At 38.7% G+C, this 25915-nt stretch overlaps 1 protein-coding gene across 7 annotated transcripts in view; it reads left to right on the forward strand.

Annotated features, from left to right (window-relative positions):
- The window catches only part of PHACTR2 (phosphatase and actin regulator 2), a 206707-nt gene that overhangs the window by 164645 nt on the left and 16147 nt on the right, over nt 1–25915 (forward strand). For all 7 annotated transcript variants that reach the window (XM_072826162.1, XM_072826138.1, XM_072826153.1 and 4 more), the window contains 4 exons: nt 2130–2185; nt 7931–7992; nt 10674–10811; nt 24500–24576. In XM_072826162.1, coding sequence (XP_072682263.1) covers nt 2130–2185; nt 7931–7992; nt 10674–10811; nt 24500–24576 — 333 coding nt within the window. The remainder of the gene's footprint in view (nt 1–2129; nt 2186–7930; nt 7993–10673; nt 10812–24499; nt 24577–25915) is intronic.

Raw genomic sequence — 25915 nt, forward strand, 5'->3', positions numbered from 1 at the left:
AACTTTATTCACCAAAATAGGCAGAAGGCCAGATTTGGCCTATAGGCCATAGTTTGCCCAGCTCCTGGCCTAATCCATGGACTCACTGGCATTCCTGTGATTACCATGAGGTCCTGTCCTGTGGGCCTTGAGACTATGGAAATACTAGTTAGCTTCAATGGCTAGCTCCATCCAAGTCAGGAACTACAGCCCCTTCATTACAACTTCCCCCTTTTAACTTCAGATAAATGTTTTTTTGATTTCACATTCTGCCTCCAGCCATTGTAGGGTTTCTACTTTGGCCACCAGTGACTTTGGAAGTCCATTCAACTGGCAGTTGTGATTGAAGTGAGTGCCAATGTTTGATGAACAACTTAAGCATATTTAATAGTATTTGCTATTCTATTGACTTCTCTCACTCTGTGTAAACAACAGAGTGCATCAGTTGGGAGAAAGGAGCAGTCTGGGATCCCAGGGCAGGATTTGGAGGTAGAAGAAATACCTCTCCTGTCTTGGAAGTGGAAGACTTCTGTGACTGTGTCAGACCTGCAGGGTTGGCATACAGGTGTTCAGAGGCTCTTATCTATTTGACAGATGGAGCCAAGCAGTGGCTTGTGGCAGGTAAATGAGATGCTACACTGAAGTCACCCAGTGCCTAGATCATAGCAAGCAGTTAATACAACTATATATTTTTATTATTAATTTAAATAATTATATATCACTTGTATATGTAAAAATGTAAAACATTTTTAAAAATTAAACCCAATATTGGTACCTTTGTTCAATAATTCTAAAGAAAAAAAGGAATCATAAAGCAATTTTTGCTTTACATGGTGATTCCATTTGAGAGATGATACAAAAAGGAAACAATCCAAAAGGGAAGCAAAACCCCTACACTTTACAAAGATGTTTATTTCAAGGCTATTTTTAGCAGTGACAAAACAAACCAAATGCTTGAAAACGGGACTGCTGATGGACATTGGGACAAGTTGACACCATGAACTAAGCATAGAGCAGTGGTTTTCTGGATGCTTCATCAAGGATTTCTTGGATTTCTGGATTTCAGTTCCTCACATCCTTTCTGCCACAGCGGTAACATTTAGAATTGATAGTATCTTCTATTATCTTCATATATATTAGTTTACTTTGCACCAACTCATCCTACATCCAAAAGCAATTTTACAACAAATTGATTTACAACAAATTAGCAATATAAACCAGACCAAGATCAAAGTTATATAGGGTTGTTAGGTCGTTCAGCTTTTGTGTACAGTTAGCCACTAATCATAAATGAGCCTGGTTTTTCTTGAAGGCAAATGGAAAGGGCCCATATATCTCAAGATAACTTTATGTGTATTATAAATTCATTTGAGGTCACAAAAGCAGTATTTCACTTGAGGCTCTGTGCAGTGTATACATTGAGCATCTTTTGAGTTAATATCAACTCTTAAGTAGAAAACTTTTTTAGATTTTAATGTTCTGTGTATTAATTAGAGGATAGACTAAGCTATTCTAACAAAGACCAAAAAGTGCAGTGGTCAACAGGAGACACTTTCACATGTTTATTTCCCTTTCACATAATGGTCCAGAGGTAGTGGGCTGTCCAGGGTAGGTGGGGAGCACTGCCCATGCAGTCAGCCAGGCACCCAGATTCTGTCCTATTGCTCCATGGATCTTCTCATCTGCATGATCCAAGCTGACTCACATGACCATGTTTAAGTTCTAGCCTGTGGAAGAGGGAAAGAGAAAAGGGAATAGACACCCAGTCATTTTAAGGGTAAAGGTAAAAGTTATAAATACCACTCTGTTCACATCCCATTATAAGAACTCAGTCACATGGCCACAATTTGCTGCTAGGGAGGCAGAAGTCTGTGGTTGGGGGGTAGAGGATGCCACAACTCTATCTCAGGAAGTTCTATATCTAAAAGGAAGAAGGAGGAATGGATAATGGGGAATAGGTAGCAGTCTCAGCCACAATCTTTAGTCTCCAAACAGAAAAGATGGTAATCTATTTTGTAGGTTTAAAATGGATTTGTGTTTCTCAAAGTGGGAGAAAAAAATAAAGGTTTGTGTCTTTAGTATTTTATTTTGCATCTCCCACCAAGGAGGCCTTGTTTGTAACCTGCAGTATATCCTTTTTGTCATTGTAGGAGACTTAGCCAGAGACCCACAACTGAAGAATTAGAGCAAAGAAATATCCTAAAACGTGAGTATCTTATATTTTACAGTCATTCCTCATGTAACCATTAACAAGCTCCCTTTAGAACAATCCATTTATCAGTAGGGCAATCCATTTATCTGTAGGAGACCTTAATATACTTATTACTCACAAATGATTGAAATGGCCCAGTTAGATCACTTTTTTATATAATTTAAAAAACAATTTCTTGAAATTCGTATTTTGTTTTATGGCTTTGAGCATGATATCCCCCAGACCAGAGTCATGATTGTGACAGTTGTTTTTAAGAGAGATGAAATATATTCTTGTATACTTTTACCCAAATATTAAATTGAAGAAAATGCTCTAGTCTGCTTGCAAATAAATGTCAAAGAAAAGGCCAAAGAATCCACCAGGAAATAAATCAAACATTCCTATATTATTATTAATAATACAGTTTGTTGCCAGGTTTAACAAATGACTCAATTTAAAACAGAATTATGGTAAAAGAAATTTTTTAGTCCTTTTCGTTTTCCTTTGTTATGATAACTCTGTTTCCCTCTTGAGTTATTTATAATTTCTCAACCCTTAAGGAGTTCTCCATTCATTTTCCTACTTTATTTTCCTATTCTATCTTCCCCTGTTTTCTTTGACTTCACTTCTTACTCACTAGTCCAGTAGAACTTCATTGGAGTTCGTATGTTAAAGCTATAAAACTAATAGAAGCAGTTTGACATTATATAGTGTATCAATGTGGTTACCAACCACAGTGAGTTAAGTAATGGATATTTTTAAATTGAGCCTAGCTGCAGTTTTAGAGATTATTTACACAGTTTCAAAGGAGCTTTTTTAATTGCGTGAAATTTCAAAGAGCAGGGATGGACAGAACCCCGGATAGTACTACAATAGTAATGAGCCAGTGGCATGTGGGAAATCTTTCTCAATCAGTGTTTTAGAGTCAAGTTGGCTTGTCTGGATCTTCCCCATTCTTCAATCTGAGTCATTTTCTTTCCCAAAGGAATGAAAGATTTTAATGGCATCTTTATACTATAGTTGCTCTTACTAAGCCCAACACTGAGGACTGAACAGTAAGGGAAACTGCCAGTCTATGGGATTCTTTCCTTGGAATGTTTTGTTCTGGCTGTTTGTGACCAAAAACTGGAAGAGAACCCAAAGAAGGACTCAAGTGACCATCAGTGTGTAAAAGAGCTAGTATGGAGATGGAAAAACTCATGATGAGAAAAGAAAAGAATATTGTGTTTTAGCTTTCTGAGAACAGATGAAAGCAATATCAAATTTTGACAACACAAAACCAAAGCTCATGGTTTTTTATAATAGATTTCTGGAAAATATTTATTGAATTAAATTTTAGGTAAACTCAAGTGCAGACCGTAAGCACCCAAAACATAAAGATTGTGTCTTGTTGGATGCCTGATGCAATACCTAGAAAATAAGGAAGAGCAAATTCTGGGTAATTCTTTCCTTCTTCGGGGAGACAACTAGTGCCAAGCCACACTGGTGTTTAGTTATTTGAGGAACTGTTTCATAGATGTAGAAATATATCACACATTGATCTTAAGTGCTGTCTTGGCTTCTATACCCCATTTTCCTGGAGGTACAGGGAAGAGGGAAACGCCAAAGTCAACTTCAGATTTGACTCCAGCTTTTTTCTTACTTCCTTCTTAGTTTATCTAACCATGCTTATTCTGGAAACAAAAGACCCATTTCCAGTCTGGAGAGGTTGATAACTGGCTTATGATCTCCTGACATAATATTGTATGGCCAAGGGAAGCAGAAAAGAGAACTGGTGGAGGTCATCCAGAGCATTCTACTGAGCAGTCCCAGGGAACTGTACAGCATAGCTTACAATACTTTATTCAGCCCCTTTTTGCCTCTGGGTTCTTCCACACCAATTGCTCATTTTTGTGTTTATTTCATCTCCAGCTTTTGTTCAAAAGCAATTATGACTGACTATTTAAAGGAAAGTCTGTGTGTGACATGGCGTGGTTTTTTTTAAGGGCACTTATTTTAACGAGGTCATCTTTTCTTGACAGTCCAGGGAACTCATTCACAGCATAAACTCATTCAGGAGTTGTCAAATCCAAGCTTACCATTAGTTTAATAAACATGAGTCAGGTGGCAGTCAGTGCCGATCACTTTCATTGGAGACCACAGCACACATTTTATTTCTTAGTATTTCATTCCCAGTATACACCTTAATCCATCACTTTCCTACTTTACGGAACCTAAGCTTTTTAAAAGAACATATAGTTACATTTAGTTGTACATTTTAGAACCAATTCCTTAATATTGTTAAAAGTAGAAAGTAAGTTTTGGTGCTTGAAAGGTCAACATTTGCCTATGAAGTAAAGAGATGTTCGTGGAACACCTCTTATAGGATAAGGATAGAAGTTACAGATCTATTTAGCTGTGACTGTAATTCCAGCTCTATATTCTTTTTTTTTTTTTTTAAGATTTCGTTTATTCATGAGAGTCACAGAGAGAAGCAGAGACATAGGCAGAGAGAGAAGCAGACTCCCTGTAGGGGAGCCCGGTGCAGGACTCGATTCTAGGACCCCAGGGTCACAACTGATCCAAAGGCAGGCACTCAACCAATGAGCCACCCAGATGCCCCTCCAGCTATATATTCTATAGAGAAAAAGACGTATCAAGCCATTGAGTGCTGTCTGTATTTTTCCTCACAGCACTGTATGAATTTTTTTTGAATTTTTTTAATATAGAGAAAAGTTGAAAGCATTTTACATTAAAAACCATAGGTGTACTGTTTATATTCTACCATTAACATCATATCACATATTTTTTTTATAAATTTATTTTTTATTGGTGTTCAATTTGCCAACATACAGAATAACACCCAGTGCTCATCCCGTCAAGTGCCCCTATTTTTTTAACATTTTATTACACCTTGCTTTATCATGTATCTGTCTTTCCATTGAGCCATGTTATTTTTGATGCATTTCAAAGTAGGTTTATAAATGCATTTTCTTTTGTTAAAAACACCCTTAGAGAAAAATATGTAAATCAGCAAAAAGAGAAACAAACCCACAAAAAATATTTGACTTTAACCTAGTTTTCCAAATCGATGACTCAAGATATAATATTCCAGGTTCTGATGTTTTGGTGCTTTTCTTTCTTCTCCTTTTAGCTCATCTGTAAAATGTTCTGGGCAACACTTGCTAACCTGGGGGTTTCCTGTAGTGCCCAAGGCTGTTAAACCACATGTATTGTTTGTGTGTTTATGGCAAACACTTCCTGTGGCTGTTCTAAAATACCCCTCCCCGCCAAGTCCAGCTTTCTTGAGTTACAGGAAGGCAAGATTTTTCAATGAGCCATGTCACTTCCTACATGAATATCCCTCCAGTCTGTTTAAAGGGACCAGAAAGGTTTATGTCCTGCTTTATAATTGGCCCTCTACTAAGCAAACGAATAAAGGAAACATTAAAAAAAAAAAAAATTCAGTGAATTTTTTAAACTAAGTTAAGATTTAACCTGGATTCTTTGTTAGAGATTCTACAAGTATTTAAAGAAATGCAGAATAACAAGTCATGTTGACTTCTCTCCACTTCTCACCTTTTTGAACTTCTTTAAAAGCACAATTTCAAATATGGAAATACATAAGAAGTCAGCTTCTGATGTTAAAAAAGAATTCCCAAGTTGTAAAATCCTGTTTATTTTACTTCCTCATTTGCAGTTGGCCTTGCTTTTTTTGAAGAGGTAATGTGCTGTCACCTAGGTGTACATGGTACTTAATAAAATGAAATTATCAGGGCACCTGGGTGGCCGAGTGGTTGAGCATCTACCTTTGGCTCAGGTCGTGATCCCAGGGTCCTGGAATCGAATCCTGCATCAGGCTTCCCCTCAGGGAGCCTGCTTTATCCTCTGCCTGTGTCTCTGCCTCTCTCTCCCTGTGTCCTTCATGAAAAAATAAATAGGGGAATCCCTGGGTGGTTCAGCAGTTTAGCATCTGCCTTCGGCCCAGGGCGTGATCCTGGAGACCAGGTATCAAGTCCCACATCAGGCTTCCTGCGTGGAGCCTGCTTCTCCCTCTGCCTGTCTCTCTCTCTCTCTCTCTCTCTCTCTCTGTGTGTGTGTGTGTCTCATGAATAAATAAATAAAATCTTTAAAAAAAAAAGAAAAGAAAAAATAAAATCTTTTTAAAAAGTTAAAGCATTTGCTGGCTTTGAGTCATATTTGATATTCACTTTTCTTTCAGAAAAGTACCTTTAAAAATATGACATAATCACTGTTGAGGAGGAATTGACTAAAATGCTTTGAGGATTATATTTTCCTTTTTATTAGTAATATCATCATAGGCTGACCTTGTAAAGCCTTAGTTTGAATCACATGAACCACAAGTTTGGCTCTCATCTCTTATGTATAATTTATAACCTACACGCCTTATCCAAGTCATATAAAGTAAATATTTGACCCTAAGGATGTATTTTAAGAATACCAAAGGATATATATTTTGTGAAGCAATTAGAAAAACTTACTATGTTTTCATAGGAATAAACCTGAATCATAACAAAATTTGTTTGACACGCAGGCACTTACTGAAACGTACTAACTGGTTGTTTCTTATCTTGCAGGGTGATTTCAGTTTATGCTTACTCTTTGTCTAAATAGCCAGACAGATCATCCTCTTTCTTATGAATTAAAATTAATGTCTTGGAAGAGTGTTGAAACTTTTCCTTATCCAGATAAGTAAAAGTAATAGAGAATTTAGCATGTTTAGCTAACAAATACAGTTGGTACAAATATTGAATATTGATACTTCATTTGTGATGAAAACAACCTTAGTGCTAAGAAGTCTATTTGAATTTTAAAAATAAATTTATCTTTTCATAGAAGAGACTTTCCTTTTTTCAACCTTTCGGTTGAGCCTTTGTATCATGTGATGTTCCTTCAATAGACTTCATAACAACATCTTCTAAAAGGTAACCTTTTGTAAGCATTGGTGTCCAAGAAGTAAAATCTTTGCGGACTTATTAAACAGATAATGAGCTCCTGGAAGCAACAGAGAGAAGTTCATGAAATAAGCAACCATTAAAGCCTGAAGGGGTGTTCATTTCTTTAACATTTCTGGTCATTTTTCTCTTAATCCCATCCATTGGACAGCATTCATTAAACTGTACCATTTGGTGAAGTACTAGAGAAACAGAAGACTTTGGAAAGTCAAAGTCACAAGAAAATAAATCATCTCCAACAACCATACACCATAATAACCCCATTCAGAACATTCTGGTTTGAAAGCAGAGTCCAAAGAAATGACTGCATTTTGCTTCTGTGGAAACCAAAGCAGACAAATCAAGTATTTTGGTTGGATTTGAATGGAAATCAACTCAGACATGCATCAGATGGTTCTAATTTGCTCTTTTGATATGTCTCAGATTTTCATGTGAAGGCTAGATTCAGAAGTAAATTTTTATCTGAATTCTGATAAATTGCACTTATAAGCCCAAAAGATGTTCAGCAATGAAAGGTTTTCACCAGAGTGTAGGCAGTCCTCTAAGTTTTTTTCAGAATAGTGTATGAAGTCAGGACACTAAAAAGTTTACAATTTGTAAAGAAACCAATCCTATAAAGGAGAAAAAGTAATAAATTAATGCTCAATCTTTCTGTAAAATCTTTTGAACACTTTTTAAAGATGTTGGAGTATTTGATCACTGTCTAAGTCAAATGATTGTGGCCCAATATGCTTTTCTGATTGTAAAATCATTTATAGTAACTACCTCTTCATACCTTTCCTCTCCCACCCCCATTAATAAACAGAAAAGAATGAAGAAGAAGAACAAGAAGCAAAAATGGAACTTAAGCGCAGACTCAGCAGAAAGGTAATAAAACTGTTAATGAGCATGTGTGTTTTGAGATCTCTACCTTTTTAAGTTCAAATCAGCTCTCTACCTTTAAATCTGACGTTGAGGAATAATTATTCCTATTAGTCTACTAACCAGTCATAGACATGAAAATCAATGTAATGCATATAATATGAATTATGTTTATATTTACAGTTGCATGCTATGCTAATTTTGAAAAGTTAACAATCGGAAATTTTAAATTATATTTACTACTTATGAAAATAACATAAAATCTACGTGAAAAATTTTTTAAATGCAGAAAGGAGCAGAAAAGAAAATCACACAAATGGCTTTTCTTCAGAGATAACCATTACTGACATTTCAATATATAGTTTGCAGAAATGCTCACATTTTCTGTGCAGTCTTAGAAATATTAAATAAATATGAAATTGAAGATCTGCCACTATTCCATATGAGCTGGGTAATTTTTAAGTGAACTTGATCACCCAACCTGCCTGCTGCAGTGCTATATCCACATTGACAAGTGGCTTACTTCCAAGACTCAGACCATCATTTCCACACATTCGTCAAAATATAAATCTGTTACCAGGTCCATCACTATTTTCTGTGTTGAAATAACAATAGTCTTTGGGAAAATTAAGCACTATGAGAGTTTACATTTCATTATATTTAATGATAAGTCTTTATTCAGTAATTCTTCAGATCTATCTTCACACCTAGATGAGGCAGGATGAGTAAAATATGACATCTGCGGTGAAGTATGTGACCTGACCCACATTTATCTGGGCTGGCTGGGGGAGTCCACAGCAAAAGCATTCTAAGGCAGGTGGAAGAAACTCTCCATTCCCATGGAGAAGTTGGAGACTGTGTTTTGAGAGTTTTGGGTTTTGATTTTTAGGGAAAAAGATCCTTCATTCATCTCCCTCTTTTTTTTTTTTCCAAAGATCCTAACTGTCAAGTTAGGATCAAGCTGAAAAAGATTTTGTAAAGTAAATTGCTAGAGAGGGTTCCCCTAACATTCGGTGGCTATTAAGTTACTAGCTACAGATAAGCAATAGCCCCTCCTCAATGTTCCAGGCTCAACCCTGCCATACGTAATAATATTTTCTCCATCCAGTTGGGCCCCTCCAGGAGGCAACAGAGCCTACCCTGATCCCTGACCCCTGATTCCCACTTGCCTCCACTCTACAGAGCTCTCTGCCATAGATGCGGAACATTCCATAGCACTAGTAGTGCAGTCCTAAAGGGCAAGACTGGGTGAAGAATTTTTGACCCATATGGTCTTTGGTCACTTGCCTTTTGGGCACTCCCCAGAGGCAATGGTTTCTCTACCTCCTTAGCCCCACCTGCCCCAGAGAGGCAGTAAGAAGCTAGCAATAGAGATTGGACAACAACTAAAAGTAGAAGAGAATCACTTAGATCGTTCTTCCCTTAGCCCATTGCCTTCCAGGGCTCTATGAAGTTAGAAGGAGCCATAGTTGCCATACCCCAGCTCAAGTGAACTCAATGTGTAGACCCAGGCCTTGTAAGAGTCCTTGACAGACTTGAATGTTAGAGTATTGACCTAGTTCAGCTTCTGATTTTACTCAAGAGGAGACTGAGGCTCAGGGAAGAGGATCTATATATATATATATATATATATATATATATATATATATCCCCAAAACATCATTTTTGTGTGTCATAGTGCTTCTTTTAAAAAAATAAATTGAATTTGTGCAAATGAGGAACCGCTCCAAAGAGGACTAGTTAGTGGATGATCTGGCTATATGTACATAGATGGATAGAAAAGGAAATGGACTCCATGGGTAAAGCAGAGACCTGAACCTGTGATATCCCCAAAATGAGAGAGGCCACAAAAGCATGAACCTCAGGAGCAGAGAGTAGATGATGCCTGTCAGCCAGGGGCCAGGACTCTTTAGTCTCTCAGAACCATGTTTCTTAATCTCGGGCTTGGCAAAGGAGAGCAAATACACAGGGCCGAGTGGATTAAATATAACTATAAATTTGAATTTGACAAAGACCATAAGAGGAATCCAAGTTATTAGCAGTGTCTTAATCGTCTCAGCCTATTTTAAGCCATTGTGGCCCACTGAATGAACTCCTCCATGCCCCTGTGAATTTCTGCAGAACAGCTTTTGCAGCTAGGGTAATGTCAAATCTGGGCATTGGTTCCCTAGTCTCTCACAGAAGAAGGAGGGTATAGGCACACCCTTCACTGGACCGTTTCTTGGTCATAACTTCATGCATTTCTGAAAAGAGGTTTAATACAATAGGAATGGATCTCTCATTTCTAGAAGTTAACAGTGCTTTTGTCTGGACGATTCAGTCCCCAAACCAGCCATCCTATATCTGGATTGCTATTGTGTCTGTGTTGCTTCATGCTGCTTGTGTCAGGGATGACAGGTGCCTTTATGACAATGCCAGGCAAGTGGGGGGAAACAGCATAACGCAGATGGCTGCCAAAGCCTGTGACCTATCTAACAATGATGATTTTTATAGTCTCAGAATTAGGGCACGCTGCTTTCTGGTTCTCATTAGAAACTCCCAAGATGCTACTGACTTCTTTTTTTCCTTTTGGATATCTGCAACTGACCTTATTTAACCATAACTTTGAAGTTTTCTATAGAAACCTTGCCACCGTGAGGCTGTCATTGGTTTCCTGAACTTGTCCTTTTCTCCCTGTCCCCCTGCAGCTAAGCCTGAGACCCACAGTGGCAGAGCTACAGGCTCGAAGGATCCTGCGGTTTAATGAGTATGTGGAAGTCACCGATTCTCCCGACTACGATCGCCGAGCAGATAAGCCCTGGGCCAGGTTAACACCTGCAGACAAGGCAAGGACCCTCGTGGTTTTAGCCATGATTTTATTTATTGGTTTTTTTTTTTAAGATTTTTTAATTCATTTATTCATGAGACACACACACACAGAGAGAGAGAGAGATTGACAGGAGACAGGCAGAGGGAGAAGCAGGCTCCCCTCAGGGAGCCCGATGCAGGACTTGATCCTGGGACCCCAGGATCCCAACCTGAGCCAAAGGCAGATCTCAACCACTGAGCCACTCAGGCATCCCTTATTTGTTTATGATTGTAGTGTCTTCTTGAAGCTTCAGTATCCACTACCCCCTCCTCCAACACACAGGCACACTCAGTCATCCTAGGAGGCTAGATATAACCAGAGAGCTTAACAATCTTCTGCCTTTGGTTACTTAAGCTACTTACATGATATATTTAGTAATATCAATGAGGTTCTTTCAGCTAAGTCTCAGAAAAATCAGTTCTTAGTTACATGTAACCTGTCTGCATTCATACCTGGATGGAAGGTGGGCTAATCCCACAGCCATGGTTTATCCTTACCCTTAGAAAATGTAATTTATACAAGTTATCATTTTAAACAGATACGTAAAAGAGTGCCTGGCTGGCTGAGTTGGTAGAGCATGTGACTCTTGATCACAGGATTATGAGTTCAAGCCCCATGTTGGGCCTGGAGCCTGTTTAAAATAAAAAAAATTTTTAAATAATAAGATAAAATAAGGGGATATGTTAACAGTGAAAAAGATATTTATCTATATCAAGGCCAGCACACTTTTTCTATAAACGACCAGAGAAAATATCTTAGGCTTTGTGGGCTATCTATGCAGTCTTTGTTGCAACAGCTCAGCTCAGCTCAACTTCATGCCACATCCATTCTTAATGCTAGAGCTAGCTATTTAATTATATGCTGTGCTTTTTAGTAGGAGGTTTCACACTGTAAAGCACAAATTGGAGATATAGATCAGAAATCATTTGTTCAGGGGTGCCTGGATGGCTCAGTCAGTTAAGATCTGACTCTTGCGGGAAATATCAGAGAGGGAGACAGAACATGAGAGACTCCTAACTCTGGGAAACGAACAAGGGGTGGTGGAAAGGGGGGTGGGCGGGGGGTGGGGGTGACTGGGTGACGGGCACTGAGCGGGGGCAGTTGATGGGATGAGCACTGGGTGTTATGCTATATGTTGGCAAATTGAACTCCAATAAAAAAAAAATAAGATTTGGAAAAAAAAAGAACTGACTTGATTTTAGCTCAGGTTGTAATCTTGGGGTTGTGAGATCGAGCCTTGTGTCTGGCTCTATGCTCAGTAGGGAGTTTACTTGAGATTCTCTCTCCCTCTTCCTCTGCCCCTCCCTCTGCTCTCTCACTCTCTCTCTCTCCCCATCTCCCTATCTCTCAAATGGAAAAATTATTAAAAAAAAAAAAAAGAAAAAAATCATTTCCTCATAAGAAGAAATGAAAGCTAGAGAGGAAAAAAATCACAAAGGAAGGATGTTTGGAATGAGAATAGAGGGAAGGAGGCTGGGAATAGCACCCGAGGGACCCAACGTTGACAAAAGGTGGTAGAACATGGAAGAGAAATGTCTGTGAGGTGGGGAAGGAGAATAAGATGTAGCCCAACAGCCTAGGAAAGAGAAGAAGGTCAGGTCACAAGTGGTTAAGTCACATGGCAAAAGGAGGCATTTTAGTAGTCTGGTGGGTGGAAGTTTGACTAGTGGAGACAAGGAGAATAAAATACAACCTCAACAGTCTTGGCTGTGATGGACAAGTGAGGGGTCATGATTATGGAGGCTGTAAGCTTCTATATATAAAAGAAGTACTGAGCCATCTTTTATCCCACAAAGAAGGAACTAAAAGAAAGGGAACAGTTGACTATATATTAGAAAAGGTTGGTAAGTGATACAGTAGGGCATAATCAATGGAGCAGCAGGAAAACATGTGTATGTAGAAAAGTGAGGAAGAGACCCTAGAGGCTGGGATGGAGAGCACAGACTGAGGAATGTGCCCTGATGCAGGAGACTTCTGCAAGGCAGGTAAAATCACTCAGGTTGAGGGCAGCCTCCGAGGGATGAAGAATATCGATACTCAGGTCATGTGTCAAGCTCACCGCCAGTCAGTACCTTGTTTCCTGAAGGAAATGTCAAGTTTATGAGTTACCAGGAATTGCGTAAACTACTTAGTGTGGTTTGTTGCCCTCACCCCTCTAGCTCCTTATGTAAAGTCCAGCCCCATGCTGTTTCCTAGGTGACCAAGAAGAGTGCCTGGCCTTTAGAGCCTTGTGTTCTACTCAGAGGGTATACTCATGGACACAAGTGCAGTGAGTGACAGAGTTCATGGAGCATGAGGGAGCTTGAGGGGGAAGGTGGGGGAATTTGGGGGCAAGCCCTCCCAGCCTTGAGGTGACCCTTGAAGGTATCTCGTGAAGCACGGTGTGGACAGAGGGAGCTGCTGTTTGCCTGCTGCCCACCCCTCACGTCCAGGTGTCCAACAAGTTGTGGGGTGTGAAAAACATGTCTCCCTTGGGAGCCCGCTCGGACAGATGTGAAGCACAGGTAACACCACTGAGTATCTTTTATCCTGATCACAGCCCTCAACCAGCAGCCCTCTGCTCTTCCCTTTTGTGCTCCCACTTAATTCTGAGTGGTTTCCACTGCTTTATCTGCCTTCCTTCTTGCACTTTCTCCTCACCGTTCAGCAGCAATAGACTTCACTTATGTCCTCATGTGGTGTCTGATGCCCACAAAGAAACAGGAGGCTTTAGGTTAGATGCAGTCTTTAGTGTTAACAATGGATAACATCTCTTTCTCTGGTGCCTGGGTGGCTCAGTTGGTTAAGTGTCTGCCTTCAGCTCAGATCATGATCCCAGCCTGGAATTGAGCCCCACATCGGGGTCCCCACTTGGTAGGAGGCCTAGTTCTCCTTCTCGCTCCCCCTGCTTGTGTTCTCTCTCTCTCCCTTTCTCTCTCTCTCTCTCGCAAATAAATAAATAAAATCTTTTAAAAAATGGATAACATTTCTTTCTCAACCCTATCTCAGGTCTTAAACATTCTTCTGGCATTTTAATTTTTAGTTGTGAATTATATCACATGACAGAGAATGTATGAAACAAATGTACCATTTAAATGATAAAAAGAAGACAGCCTGGGATGCCTGGGTGGCTCAGTGGTTAAGCATCTGCCTTCAGCTCAGGGTGTGATCCTGGAGTTCTGGGATCAAGTCTCACATCAGGCTTCCCGCATGGAGCCTGTTTCTCCCTCTGCCTGTGTCTCTGCCTCTCTCAGTGTCTCTCATGAATAAATAAATAAAATCCTTAAAAAAAAAAAAAGACACACACACCCCCCCCCTCAATTGCTTTTCCCTTTCTTCCATAAGGAATAACCACCACAACTTTTGTGTTAATCATTCCCTTTCTTTTTAGGAGTTTAACCACCTTATGTATGCCCCTAAACAATTCATATGTGTTTCTTGATTTTGCCAGTTCTGGAGTCTAAGTGATTAAAAGAGTACAGCCATCCATACTTCTGAGTGTTGCATCATTCAACCAACAAAAAAATCTGAGTTGATGCACTAGGCGATAGTTCTTTTTCACTGGAGTATAATACTTCTTTAAATGTATAAGTCACAAAGTAATTGTCTATTCAATTGTTAATTATTTAGTTGGTTTCCAGATTTTAAATGTATAGGCTATATTCTATGAAGATTCCTGTATCATCTTCAAGTTCACCGACCCAAGACTTTTTCTAGCATATATTCCTTGTGATGGAATTGCTGGGTCCTAGAATGTAGGGATGTTCAGCTAAATTAGGCAGTGTCAACAGCTTTCGAAAATGATGGCTCTGGTTTACCCTTACACAGCGAAGGTTAAAAGTTCTCATAGTCTCATATTCTTGCCAACATATGATGGTCAGTCTTTTTGTTTTGTTTGTTTTTATTGTTTTTTACTTGACAACCTAGTGGTTATGAAATAACATCTCATTGTACTTATACTTTGGCTCTAAGTATTTATTAATGAGATTGAGCATATTTTCATACCTCTTGGGCATTCAGGTTCCACTTCTGTGCTTGTCTTTTGTCTATTTTCTTTTGCATTGTCAATTTCTTGTTGATTCATAGCTCTTTATATATTCCGGTTATATATATTGCAAATATATATATATATATCCCAGTTTATGACATTTCATCCTCTTTATGATTATCTTTTGACACAAAGAGATTTATTAAATTTAATGCAGTGCATTTATCTACCTTTTCTTTATGGCTTGTGATTTTGTTTCTTTTAAAAAATTCTTCCATACCAAAACCACTAAGGTGTTCTGCTATACTGTTTTCTGAAACATTTATAGTTTTGCTTTTCACATTTAAGTTGTTAATTTACCTAGAATTGATGTTTTTAGAAAATATAAGATATGCCTTGAACTCTGTGGATCATCTCTAATATGGTTTCTGGTTGCTATTTGCTCTCTAATCTTCTTTTGCCTAATTTTCTTGGCTTTATTTGGCCATTCTTTTCTAACTTAAGGTGGGCTCTCTAAACCATTATCCTTCTGGAGCACCTGGGTGGCTCAGTCAGTTGAGCATCTGACTAGGGTTCAGGATCCTGGGATCGAGTCCCGTGTCAGGCTCCCCCCTCAGCAGGAAGTCAGCTTCTCCCTCTCCCTCTGCCCTTCCCCCCCCCCCAGCTCTTGCCCCCCACTCGTGCTCACTTGCTCTCTCTCTCTCAAATGAATAAATAAAATCTTTAAAAAGAAATAAATCATTAACCTTCTTCCTTTCTTTTTTTCTGATACAACCACTGAAGGCTATAATTGATTCTGATGTCAGTTTTTTTCCAACCTTAGCTGTATGTTACTGTCATGGGGCCAGATGGGAGCCCCTTGAGAATGGTGATGCCTATGGGGACCTGGGTGGCTCAGTGATTGAGCATCTGCCTTCAGTTCTGGGTGGGGCGTGATCCTGGGGTCTTGGGATCCAGTTCCCACTTCATGCTTCCCGCAGGTTGCCCACTTCTCCCTCTGCCTATGTCTCTGCCTCTCTCTCTGTGTCTCTCATGAATAAATAAATAAAATCTTTAAATTAATTTAATTAAATTTTTTTTTTTTAAATGATAATGCCTGGGTCTGGGTCCCACCCCTAAAGATCCTGATTTACTTGGACTGTGGTATGGCTTTAAATATTGGGATTTTAAAAGTATGTGGTCAGTAATGATAAAAGTTACGTATATTCTTAAAAACAGCATATGTTCTATAGTTCTGGGATATGTTTTAAAAATGTCTGAAACTTAAGCTTGTGAGTCTCATTCAGAGTTTTTTATCCTTCCCTTTTTTTAATTTAATTTAATTTAATTTAATTTTATTTTATTTTATTTTATTATTTTAATCTTATTTTTTGTCCACTTGGTCCCATACCAAGAAAACAATATGGGGGGGTGTTGGGTTTTGGTTGTTTTTTTTTTTAAGATTTTATTTATTTATTTGAGAGAGAGTGTGAAAGAGAGAGAGAGAGAACACACAAGCAGGGGGGAGAGTCAGAGGGAGAGGGAGAAGCAGGCTCCTTGCTGAGCAGGGAGCCCGACCTGGGGCTCCATCTCAGGACCCTGGAACCATGACCTGAGCTGAAGGCAGACACTTAACTAACTGAGCCACCCAGGTGTCCCAAGAGAGGAATATGTTACCTCTCTCACTACATATATGGATCTTTCCTTCTCTCTAAAATTCCATTTTGCTTCCTATATTCTGTGGTTGTGTCAATAGATGTATCTAAGTTTAGAATAATTACATTCTCCTGATGAAGCCTTTATTATGAGACTCTGTTCAAGAAATGCTTTCTGTAATAAAAACTGTTTTATCAAATATTATTTTAATATAAAGGTGAGTTATTTTAGACCACCTTAGTGCTATGAATTCAGGCTATAAATCCAAGTGAGGGCAACTTATAGATTTATATTCTCAGGATTGATTTCTTCCGCCTTACCTGGTAAGCACCAGTATGATATTTTGTGTACTGTCCTTTGGGGATCAGACATTCTAGGCACCCTTCACTGAGGCTATGCTATAAGGGCCCCTCTCTACAGCAAAAGGATCATTTATTAGACTTTCTATCTAGGGCAGGTTTCATCCCTGGTCTTCAGTATCTCACCAACTTATGAAAATGACCTCCTGCAGTCACCACATTTAACATAGCAAATGTCCTCAAGGTCAAAACCAATTTCAGTACTCTGCTTACTTCATTTCTCTGGGCTTCGTCTTCATTTATTCTTTTCCCTCAAAGTATTTTTTGCTTTCTTACTGGCTAATCAGTACATTTAGAATAATTTTAAAATGTTATATATAGCATTTTAGTTGTTTTTCAATAGAAGGGCTAGTCAAGGCACCTGATGTGTTTGTTTTGTAAGGAATAGTGTAGGGGAGCCTGACTGGCTCAGTTGGAACTGCCTTGAGGCAACTCCTGATCTCAGGGTCATGAGCTCAAGCCCCATGGTTGTAGAGATTATCTTTAAAAATAAACTTTAAAAAAAATCTAAAAAAAAAAAAAAAAGAAATGGTGTAGACCATTGTACAAGTTTTCTTCCATTCTCCTCCCCTAGCTGTGGGCTTTTGGTTACTCACCTCTCATTTAGTGATTCCTTATTGACCTTGTTCTTGTTCCAGTCACCATTTCTGTACAGTGAACTTCTCAAAACTCAGTGGCTGAGAACGACAACTATTTTATTCAATCTTATAGATTTTTGTGGGTTAGAGATTTAGTCAGGACTCAGCTGGGCAATTCTGCTTTTCATGAGGTTGGCTCTGGTCACTCGGTGTTACTCTGGTTGCTCTGGAGGGTTCCAGATGCTTCTTTACATGTCTGGTGTCAGAGAGGATGGCTCAGAAGCTGGGCTCGGTTGAGGCTGTCCAACAAAGCACCTACATTTGGCCTTTTCAGCATTGTGGCCTCAGAGTGGTCAGACTTCTTAAATGGTAGCTGGTTTTCCCCAGAGCAAGTGTCCTAGGAGAACAAGGTGAAAGCTGTATGGCCTTATCTAACCCCACTTTAGAAGACACCCAGCCTTACTCCACCACATTCTGTTAGTTACAAGTAGGCCATAATAAGATCAGCCTTGCTTCAGGGTGAGGGGAATTAGCTCTGCCTCTCAATGGGGGATTGGCAAGGTCATATTGCAGATGAACGTGTGAGCTGGAGGTGTGACACCGCCATCTTTTATAAATATAATTGCCACATCCACCATTCCCAGCTAGCTTGATATTCAAATGCTTAACTTCACAAAGACAAGTAGGGGGTGACCAGGAAAATGAGTAAAGATCACAGCAGGTGTAAAGTATGCAAGCAGTTGGAGTCTCAATGATTAAATTTTCCATATCCTAGAAATAGTTTCTAATTCATATCTGTTGTTGAAAGGTTAAACTCATTCGTCTCCAGTTATAATGGAGACGATTTTTCTTTTTAACTTTGTGCTGAAACAAAAATAGATTTTTGTGCTGGACTTCTAAGCTGCAGAGGAAGATGTATTTGGTCAGTTTTTCTATTGCAGGCTGAGCGTCTGTTCACGAGTACTTTAAAGACACATGACTGGCATCTCCCCTGCAGAGCAAACCTTGAGCCCCAGAGCACAGTCAGAGAACCCCTCCCTCCTCACATACGAGGCTGATTTTTTACCCTGTGACATTGTTGCTCCTATTTCTCCTTACACTGTGAAAATCTAAAGGGCAGCATTTTTAGAACTGGATTTATATTGTAAATATTTTTTCTCAGCAAAAATAATAATTTCTTTTAGAATAAAAAATATTTAGAATCATTTCTTTTAGACTAAAACAGTGTTAAAAATGAGAATAATTCTTTTAGATAAAAAAATGTCTTTTTAAAGATAGAAGGTAGAAAAAATGCAACAATTTAAAATGTCAGTAATGTAATTACATTATGCATACATAAGTGATTCATGTTTGTTGGCAAAAATTGGAATATTCAAAAATATAAAAAGAAATAACAATTATAATGTACATCAAGGCATATTATTTTCTACCTAACACTGAAAAAAAATAAAGTTATTTGTTTTCTCTAGATGTTAGGAATATAATGAAATGTTAGTTATTGCCCAGATATACTAAAACTATTAATGGTCTTAATGTATTTTTTATTTTAGAATGAAAATAATACATGCTAATCATCATTATTATAACAAATATTACTGGATTTCTGTTGCTTTTTACTGTAAAACACTTCCTAAAGCATAATGATCAGGTTAAAGATAGTGTATTTTATTCAATGAGTATATATTTTATTCTGTAAGTAATATATTTTATACCAATTAGGTATAAAAATCTATAACTTATCTTTCATGTTTTACTTTTTATTACTTTTGAACTGTATATCCCATTTAGAGGGAAAAAAAAACTGTTGGAACGTAGTATTTCTACCTCTGCTCTCAAAATAAACACTCAACTTCCTGCCTCCCAAAGGATCTATCCCTTCTCTCTCTTAGTACTATGTCTTAGCCCCACTAAGGTATTACTTTGCATTATTAAAAAATCTTTGAAGTTCAAGTATAAAGAGAAGGGATCAGGAAGCAGTCAATAAACAATCAATGCCCTTTCTATGAAAACACTGTAGACAATCTCATATATATGCTAGTCTTATTAAATTGCTCAAATTGGGAAAGAGAAGTGGTGGGAGAAATGCCTTATTAATTGTGAATTTTTTTGTCCCCTCCCTTATTAATTGTAAATTTGATTGAGCTTAATTCACCTTTAAGATACCATTTTTAATTTTAGAATTCTTGTATTTGAGTAGAACACTAGAAACATACACACATACAGTAAGAGATAGTGTCTATCAGTATCTGTGCTCAAGTAGATAGATGACCCCTAAGATGGCAGGACAGACAGAGCCAGAGAAGGCCACCTTCCTGGGTAAGTTATGGGAGCTCCATCCATGGTAGAGATGGGAGGGCAGGTTTTGGAGCTGGGCCCTTAAGGGTTTGTTTTCTGATTTGCCCACTTGGAAGATGTTTGATTTTTGCCAAGTCATTTGACTTTGGTTTCCTCACTAGTAGAGCCACTTATATCCATCTTGGGAATTAGGTAGTATATCCATAAAATTCCAGCTCATCAATAAGTAGTAGTGCTTACCAGTGTTACATTCAGGGTAGTCTTTTTTTTTTTTTTTTTTTTTTTTTTTGGTTGGTCAGCAGCGGTTATTGCACCATTGGCAAATAATGAAATGTATATATGTTAGCGACAACCACAGAGTCAGCAAGACAATCTACAAAAGTACCTGAACCAAGTCCATTACATTCTTCACAGGAGAGGAATCAACAACGGGAGAACACACACTCAGGAACACGTGTGCACACAAATACACCACAGAATGGAAAGCAATAAATTATGGGTCTTGTTCCTGCCTGGATCCTAAGAAAAGGCACAATTAAAGAGCAAAGCCTCCCCAGGCCACCTTCCCCCTTTCTCCTCAGCCCGGCAGTGGTCAGCCCAGCACTGGAGGCCTGAGCATGGCTTGCTCTCACCAGGAAGAGGAGAGCTTTGTTCCCCATTGGTGACGTTTTCACTGTGCACTGAAGGCTCAGTTTACAATCTAGTCTAAAATTATCTAGTGAAAGAGAATTGAAAATTCAGTTGATAGATGGGTTTGTCCAAGAAGTTATTCAGTAATTATTTATTAAAACCTTATAATATATTAATAACTGTCTTAGATACTGAGTACATAAAGATGAACATACTACCCTTCCAGGAATGCACTGTCTAAACAGGTCACAGGAAAGACTGAGATTTTAATACTATGCACAAATATTCTTGGCCTGTTCCTGGTTGTCCTGCAGCAAAGAAGAGTACACTTACCTACACATGGCATTGAGCTTGATAAGTAGTCAAGAAATTGCCACCTTGTTCCATATCAGATTTTTATCAAAGAAAGAAGCAAAAAAAATATCAAATGATGGGATCTCTAGTTAATCCTGGTCTCACAAGTTAACTCATGTTATTTGAGAAGGCAGCAGGGTCCATTTTTCAACAAATCACCTGTTGCTTCTGGCCAGGTGGCCCTTGAGCTGACTGGAAGAGATTAAAGAGAGCTTCTAACACTAGTTATCACTAGTCAATTTTAGACTTAGTTTCAGTCATTTTTCTTTCCTTTTTCCTCTCTGTAATTCTCATGGTATCAAAAAAATACAGTGTATTTGGTCTCAGGGGTGTTGTTTTGTTTCAATCTTAGAAATACCTGGTTTCTAGGGTGCCTGGGTGGCTCAGTCACTTAAGCATGCAACTCTTTTTGGCTCAGGTCATGATCTCAGGGCCATGAGATGAAGCCCTGCGTTGGGCTCCACATCCGGGAGGGAGTCTGCTTGAGATTCTCCATCACCCTCTGCCCCTCCCCCACTCTTGCATACAGGCTCTGGCTCTCTCTCTAAAATAAGTAAGTAACTCTTAAAAAAAAAAAATACCTGGTTTTTGCTCAGTGACTTACAGTGTTGGCCCAGTTAAGCACTGTTCAGGCTCCATTCTCACTAAAGCAGCCTAGCTGTTTCTATCCTGTATCTTTCTACAGAATCAGTCCCATTTACATTTATGGGAAGAGTCCTTATGCCTAAACTCTAGTCTTATTTGCATAGAAGGGAATTAAGGTTATAGTATCTATATTTTCTGAACATAAAGGGTCTTTAATTACTCCTTTCCTCTCATAACCCTGTCAGGAAACCTGCTCTTTAAATAGTAAGAGGAAGCAACTCTTGGAATAAAATTGTGGTAGTTCTGAAGCGAATTTTTTAAAGGAGTATTGCATTTCTTTAATTGCGTATAGTCACATCTTGCTGATGTATATTTTCAAACTACCAGTCCCTATAATTTCACATTGCATTCATTGCCTAAAACTGACTCATTATTCCTAATTACAAACCAGCATACACAGCATGGAGATCTGAGGCAATTATCTGGATGACCTAGGTCCTGAAGCTCATTTCAATGGAAAGACTGTGGGACTTGAAGTATGAAGGCCTATGTATGAGCCCCATCTTTGTCCCTTAGCGCCCATTTGATTTCTAGCAAGTCAATCAGTCTCTCAGAGCCTGATTTTATTATTTGTAAGATGATATGGTGTTCAGGTTATCAACTCCTTAGTGACTCAACCATCTTCTTTTGCTCGACACTTCTGAGTTGGCTCCTTCATTCTCACATCTGTGCCTGTTGCTCCTTGGCCTCTCTCTCCAACCCCATGGCATCTCATCCTCCCAGGCCTCTTTCTGTACCTTGGCTTTCTCACAATGTGGTTTCCTGAGGGTAGTCACATTTTTTACACAGCAGCTAACTTCCAAGAAGAGGAAACAAAAGATGCAGGCTACTTAAGGCCTAAATCCCAGACTGGCACACCCTCACCTCTACTGTGTTCTGTTGTTTAAAATGGTGGGAAAATTCATCCAGATTCAAGGCTGGAGAGTTAGACTCCACTTCTTGATGATAGAATTATAGTCACATTGCAGATGAGCATGTGAGATATGCCCAAAATTCTTGAACTGACTTTCTCAAGAAAAATACTTATATATACAGTCATAAATGAATTGTAGATGTTACTAATGTAAGGGATGTGTAGCACACAATTTACAATTAAAAGTAAACTATAGGGTACTCTTTTTTGTAGATTCTATATCTCAATTGATTCTAAACAAATGCTTTCATTGACTTTTGCCAGACTCTTAGATTGGTAGCCAACCTACTACTGAGAATAAGGACTTTGCCTTATTTGTCTTTGAATCTCCTTTAGTGACATTTTCTTCTTGCACATAGTAGACTCTTTAAATAACAATGAAAGAATTGTTAATCACAATCTTAAACTAAAATTTAATTCATCTTGGGGCACCTGAGTGGCTCAGTCAGCTAAGCATCTGCCTTCGGCTCAGGTCATGATCCCAGAGGCCCGGGATCAAGCCCTGCATTGGCCTCCCTGCTCATTTGGGAGTTTTCTCACTCTCCCTCTGCCGCTCCCTCTTCTTGTGCTCTCTCTCTCTCTTTCTCTCTCTTGTGTGCACTTCGTGTCAAATAAATAAAAACTTTTTCAAAAAACACAATAAAATTTAATTATCTTTCAGAGGTTTCATAGTAACAACATTCTATTAAATACTTACAGTGTACAAAGCTCTTTCATATATGCTCTTAATTAAACCTTATAATACTGTGAGGAATTCTCATCCCTGTTTTCCAGAGGGGAAAGCAGGTTTTGGAGCAAAATAATTCACAGAGGGTCACATTGCTATTGAAGGCATAGATAGGACAACAACACATGACTTCTGACACCAAGAGTACTTTCTACTTCCTCTATTGAAATCTTAAATTCAGAGGAGAAATTTAAAGTGAACATGGAAATAGAATTCTCTGCCACTACCCATATTAAAATAACTTCTTTTCAAGTAAGTCTTTCTGATAGATGTTAACTGGCATTAGTATAGGGTGGGTTCATGGTTTCAGCTCCTAGTTTAGGTATCAGTATTTACAATGAGTATGACAAAGTATCCTCACTGTTGATCTCCCTTGTGAGACAAAATGGATGGTCTTAACCACAAGGGACTCAGGCCCACAAGTATCTCTCTGCTTGCTTTGTCTCTTTCAGAACTCAGTAGCAAGAATTATTGCCATAGTTCCCAGCCACAGGTTCCCCATAGAAACTGCAGTGGCTGAGGAATACATGTAAGGAGATGAGACGATCTGTGACTGCAGGATTTAAATAGAACACTAACAAGCATGTTGGGGGAAAGCTTGTATATTGCAGAGTGACAGTCAGTGATGGGAGGAGGCCAGAGAGGGGCCTCAGAGGCTCAGGGCTTCCCTCTATCTTTTCCCTTTTTCTAAAATTCGTTGTTTTCCAACCACAAACTAGGTTTTCATATCTCTCAGTGAAGTCATTCTCTGTGGTTTGCAGTATTCTCTGTTTGGACTGCAGAGTCTGTTTCTCATAGAGGTTAGGTTATGGGGATGTTTTTATTAATATTTTTTCTTTACATGACAGATAAATTATTTGTAGAGAAATCAGGAAATAAAGAAAAATACAACGTAGAAACCAAAAACCATCCATGATCCAGGCACTATTATTAATAGATAACTGATGCTAACATTTTGATGATTCTCTCAGCTTTTCAGCTTGAAGGATGTAAGCATCTCTTCAAATCCTGACATCTACATGACATGGGTTATGTGTCTGTTAAGTGGTGATAGTAATCACATCCAATTATACATTTTCTTTGAGTGTCTTTAAGTGTTGTGCTGAAATTTTTCATTCTGATTGACTGAACTTTCAATATGCAAGAATAAATAGCAACTGCTTTTTCAGTAGGTCTATGGCAGCTAGTCAAAGCCAAGTGGCTGTGAGTGGTATGAAATGCAGAAGTTTCATAGGAAAATGACATTGTTTCTCAGAAAATCTTATGGTTTTCTATCCTTGTGGCCACTGAAGGTGGGGGATATATGTGACTCAGACCAGACCCCAGGATGAGTTTAGCAAAGGCCTTCTTCATCTCCTCCTTGTCAATGACACTTGAAGGAAATCTGCCCTGGTTTTAGTTTGGCTATAGCAGGATATTGTCTTACCTTTACCTAGTAGAAATGAGGATCTTTTTTTGCAAGACACTTCTTAAAAGAATGTCTGCTTTGTTAATGCGTATATGCTGGGGATTTATGTGACCTAAGTAACAGTTCTGTTTATCTATTTTTTTTTCCTATTTAGGCAGCAATAAGGAAAGAACTAAATGAATTTAAAAGCACAGAAATGGAAGTTCACGAAGAGAGTCGACAGTTTACAAGGTAGGTGAGCAAAATGCAGTTCAGCATATTTTATGTTCTGTGTGTTTTACCACAGTTAACTTCTTTTTAAATACAGATGAACATAACACCATCTAATGAACATTTCTAAAATTAAGTCTTTTTTTTTTCTTTCACAGAAGTCTGAATCATTCCAAAGGGCTATGTGCTGGTTTCTTTCTTAGTCTTATTTTCTGGGCCAGGAGACAAGCCTTAGAATCATTTATTCTGTTCTTAAAGAGACTCAGTTCAAGTTTTATGCCCAGAACAGATGAGAGAGCCACTATGGGCACCTGTGTGTCTGTTTTGGACCCACAGTAACATAACTTAGAGTAGATAGAAACTCCGTTTTCAAAAGACCTAAATTAGACTAGGAATCTAATTTTTACTGCTGCTGCAGAAGATTACAATCATCCTACCCTTTCTTCTCCCAGTACCCTTTGGTTTCAGTTTATTCCTCTGCGAAAACCAGAAGGGACCTGAGTAATCATACAGTCTGACCGCCCGCACCGGTCCCCCCCGCCCCCAGCCCACCTTCACAGGTGTTCTGTTTATTTCTCTCTAACGTGTATGTGCTTTGCTTTCCTATAACATGTATATTCCAAAAAAAATTTGCATGTCAATTAAATCTTTAAGAATTGAATTGTTAGAATACATAACAGACAGATGATTACTTGAAGAAGATCACAGTAGGTCTTTTTGGAAAGCAAATACTGATTCCCTAGGCTCAAAACAGCCTGTGCAAGACAGGCGTACATTATAGTGCCACTCTATCCACAGTGATTCCTGTTGGTAGTGGTATTCCATGCTGAGAGCATGTCCCATTAAAAAAAATAATAATAATGGTATAGCTTCATAATTTAATAGCAAACCCCTTCCCTGAAGTTGGTAGGGGCCTCCTTGCTCCAATGCTATTACTCCTATGATAATGTCTGGTATGCAGAAGAAACTCCCCTTTCTTTTAGGGGAGTTCTATTTGTTTTTGTTCCTCCTATATCATGTTTTTTAATAAATGCATCCAGGGCTGTTAGCCATCTGAATTTATAGGATTTTTCTCTATTTGAGGGCTGCATCCTATCCCAATCAACTCTTAGACCAGTGACATACCCATATCAAGCCAGACCTATTGTCTCTGCCTTTTCTCCCTTCCACTTGTGTGGGGTCAGTGAAAGTTCATACTGATATTTGACTCCTGTGGTCATACTACTCCAGTAAAGTTGATCATAATAAGGTGGCTGAATATTTATGGTGACATCGAGTTGGCTGGGACCTCCCGGTAACTGAAAAGATAGCATGCGCACGTGTTTGTGCTTTTGAGTCCTGACCCCTGAGATATAGTGAC

The sequence above is a fragment of the Canis lupus genome, chromosome 1 (assembly GCF_048164855.1).
Source record: "Canis lupus baileyi chromosome 1, mCanLup2.hap1, whole genome shotgun sequence".
NCBI classification, from domain to species: Eukaryota; Metazoa; Chordata; class Mammalia; order Carnivora; family Canidae; genus Canis; species Canis lupus.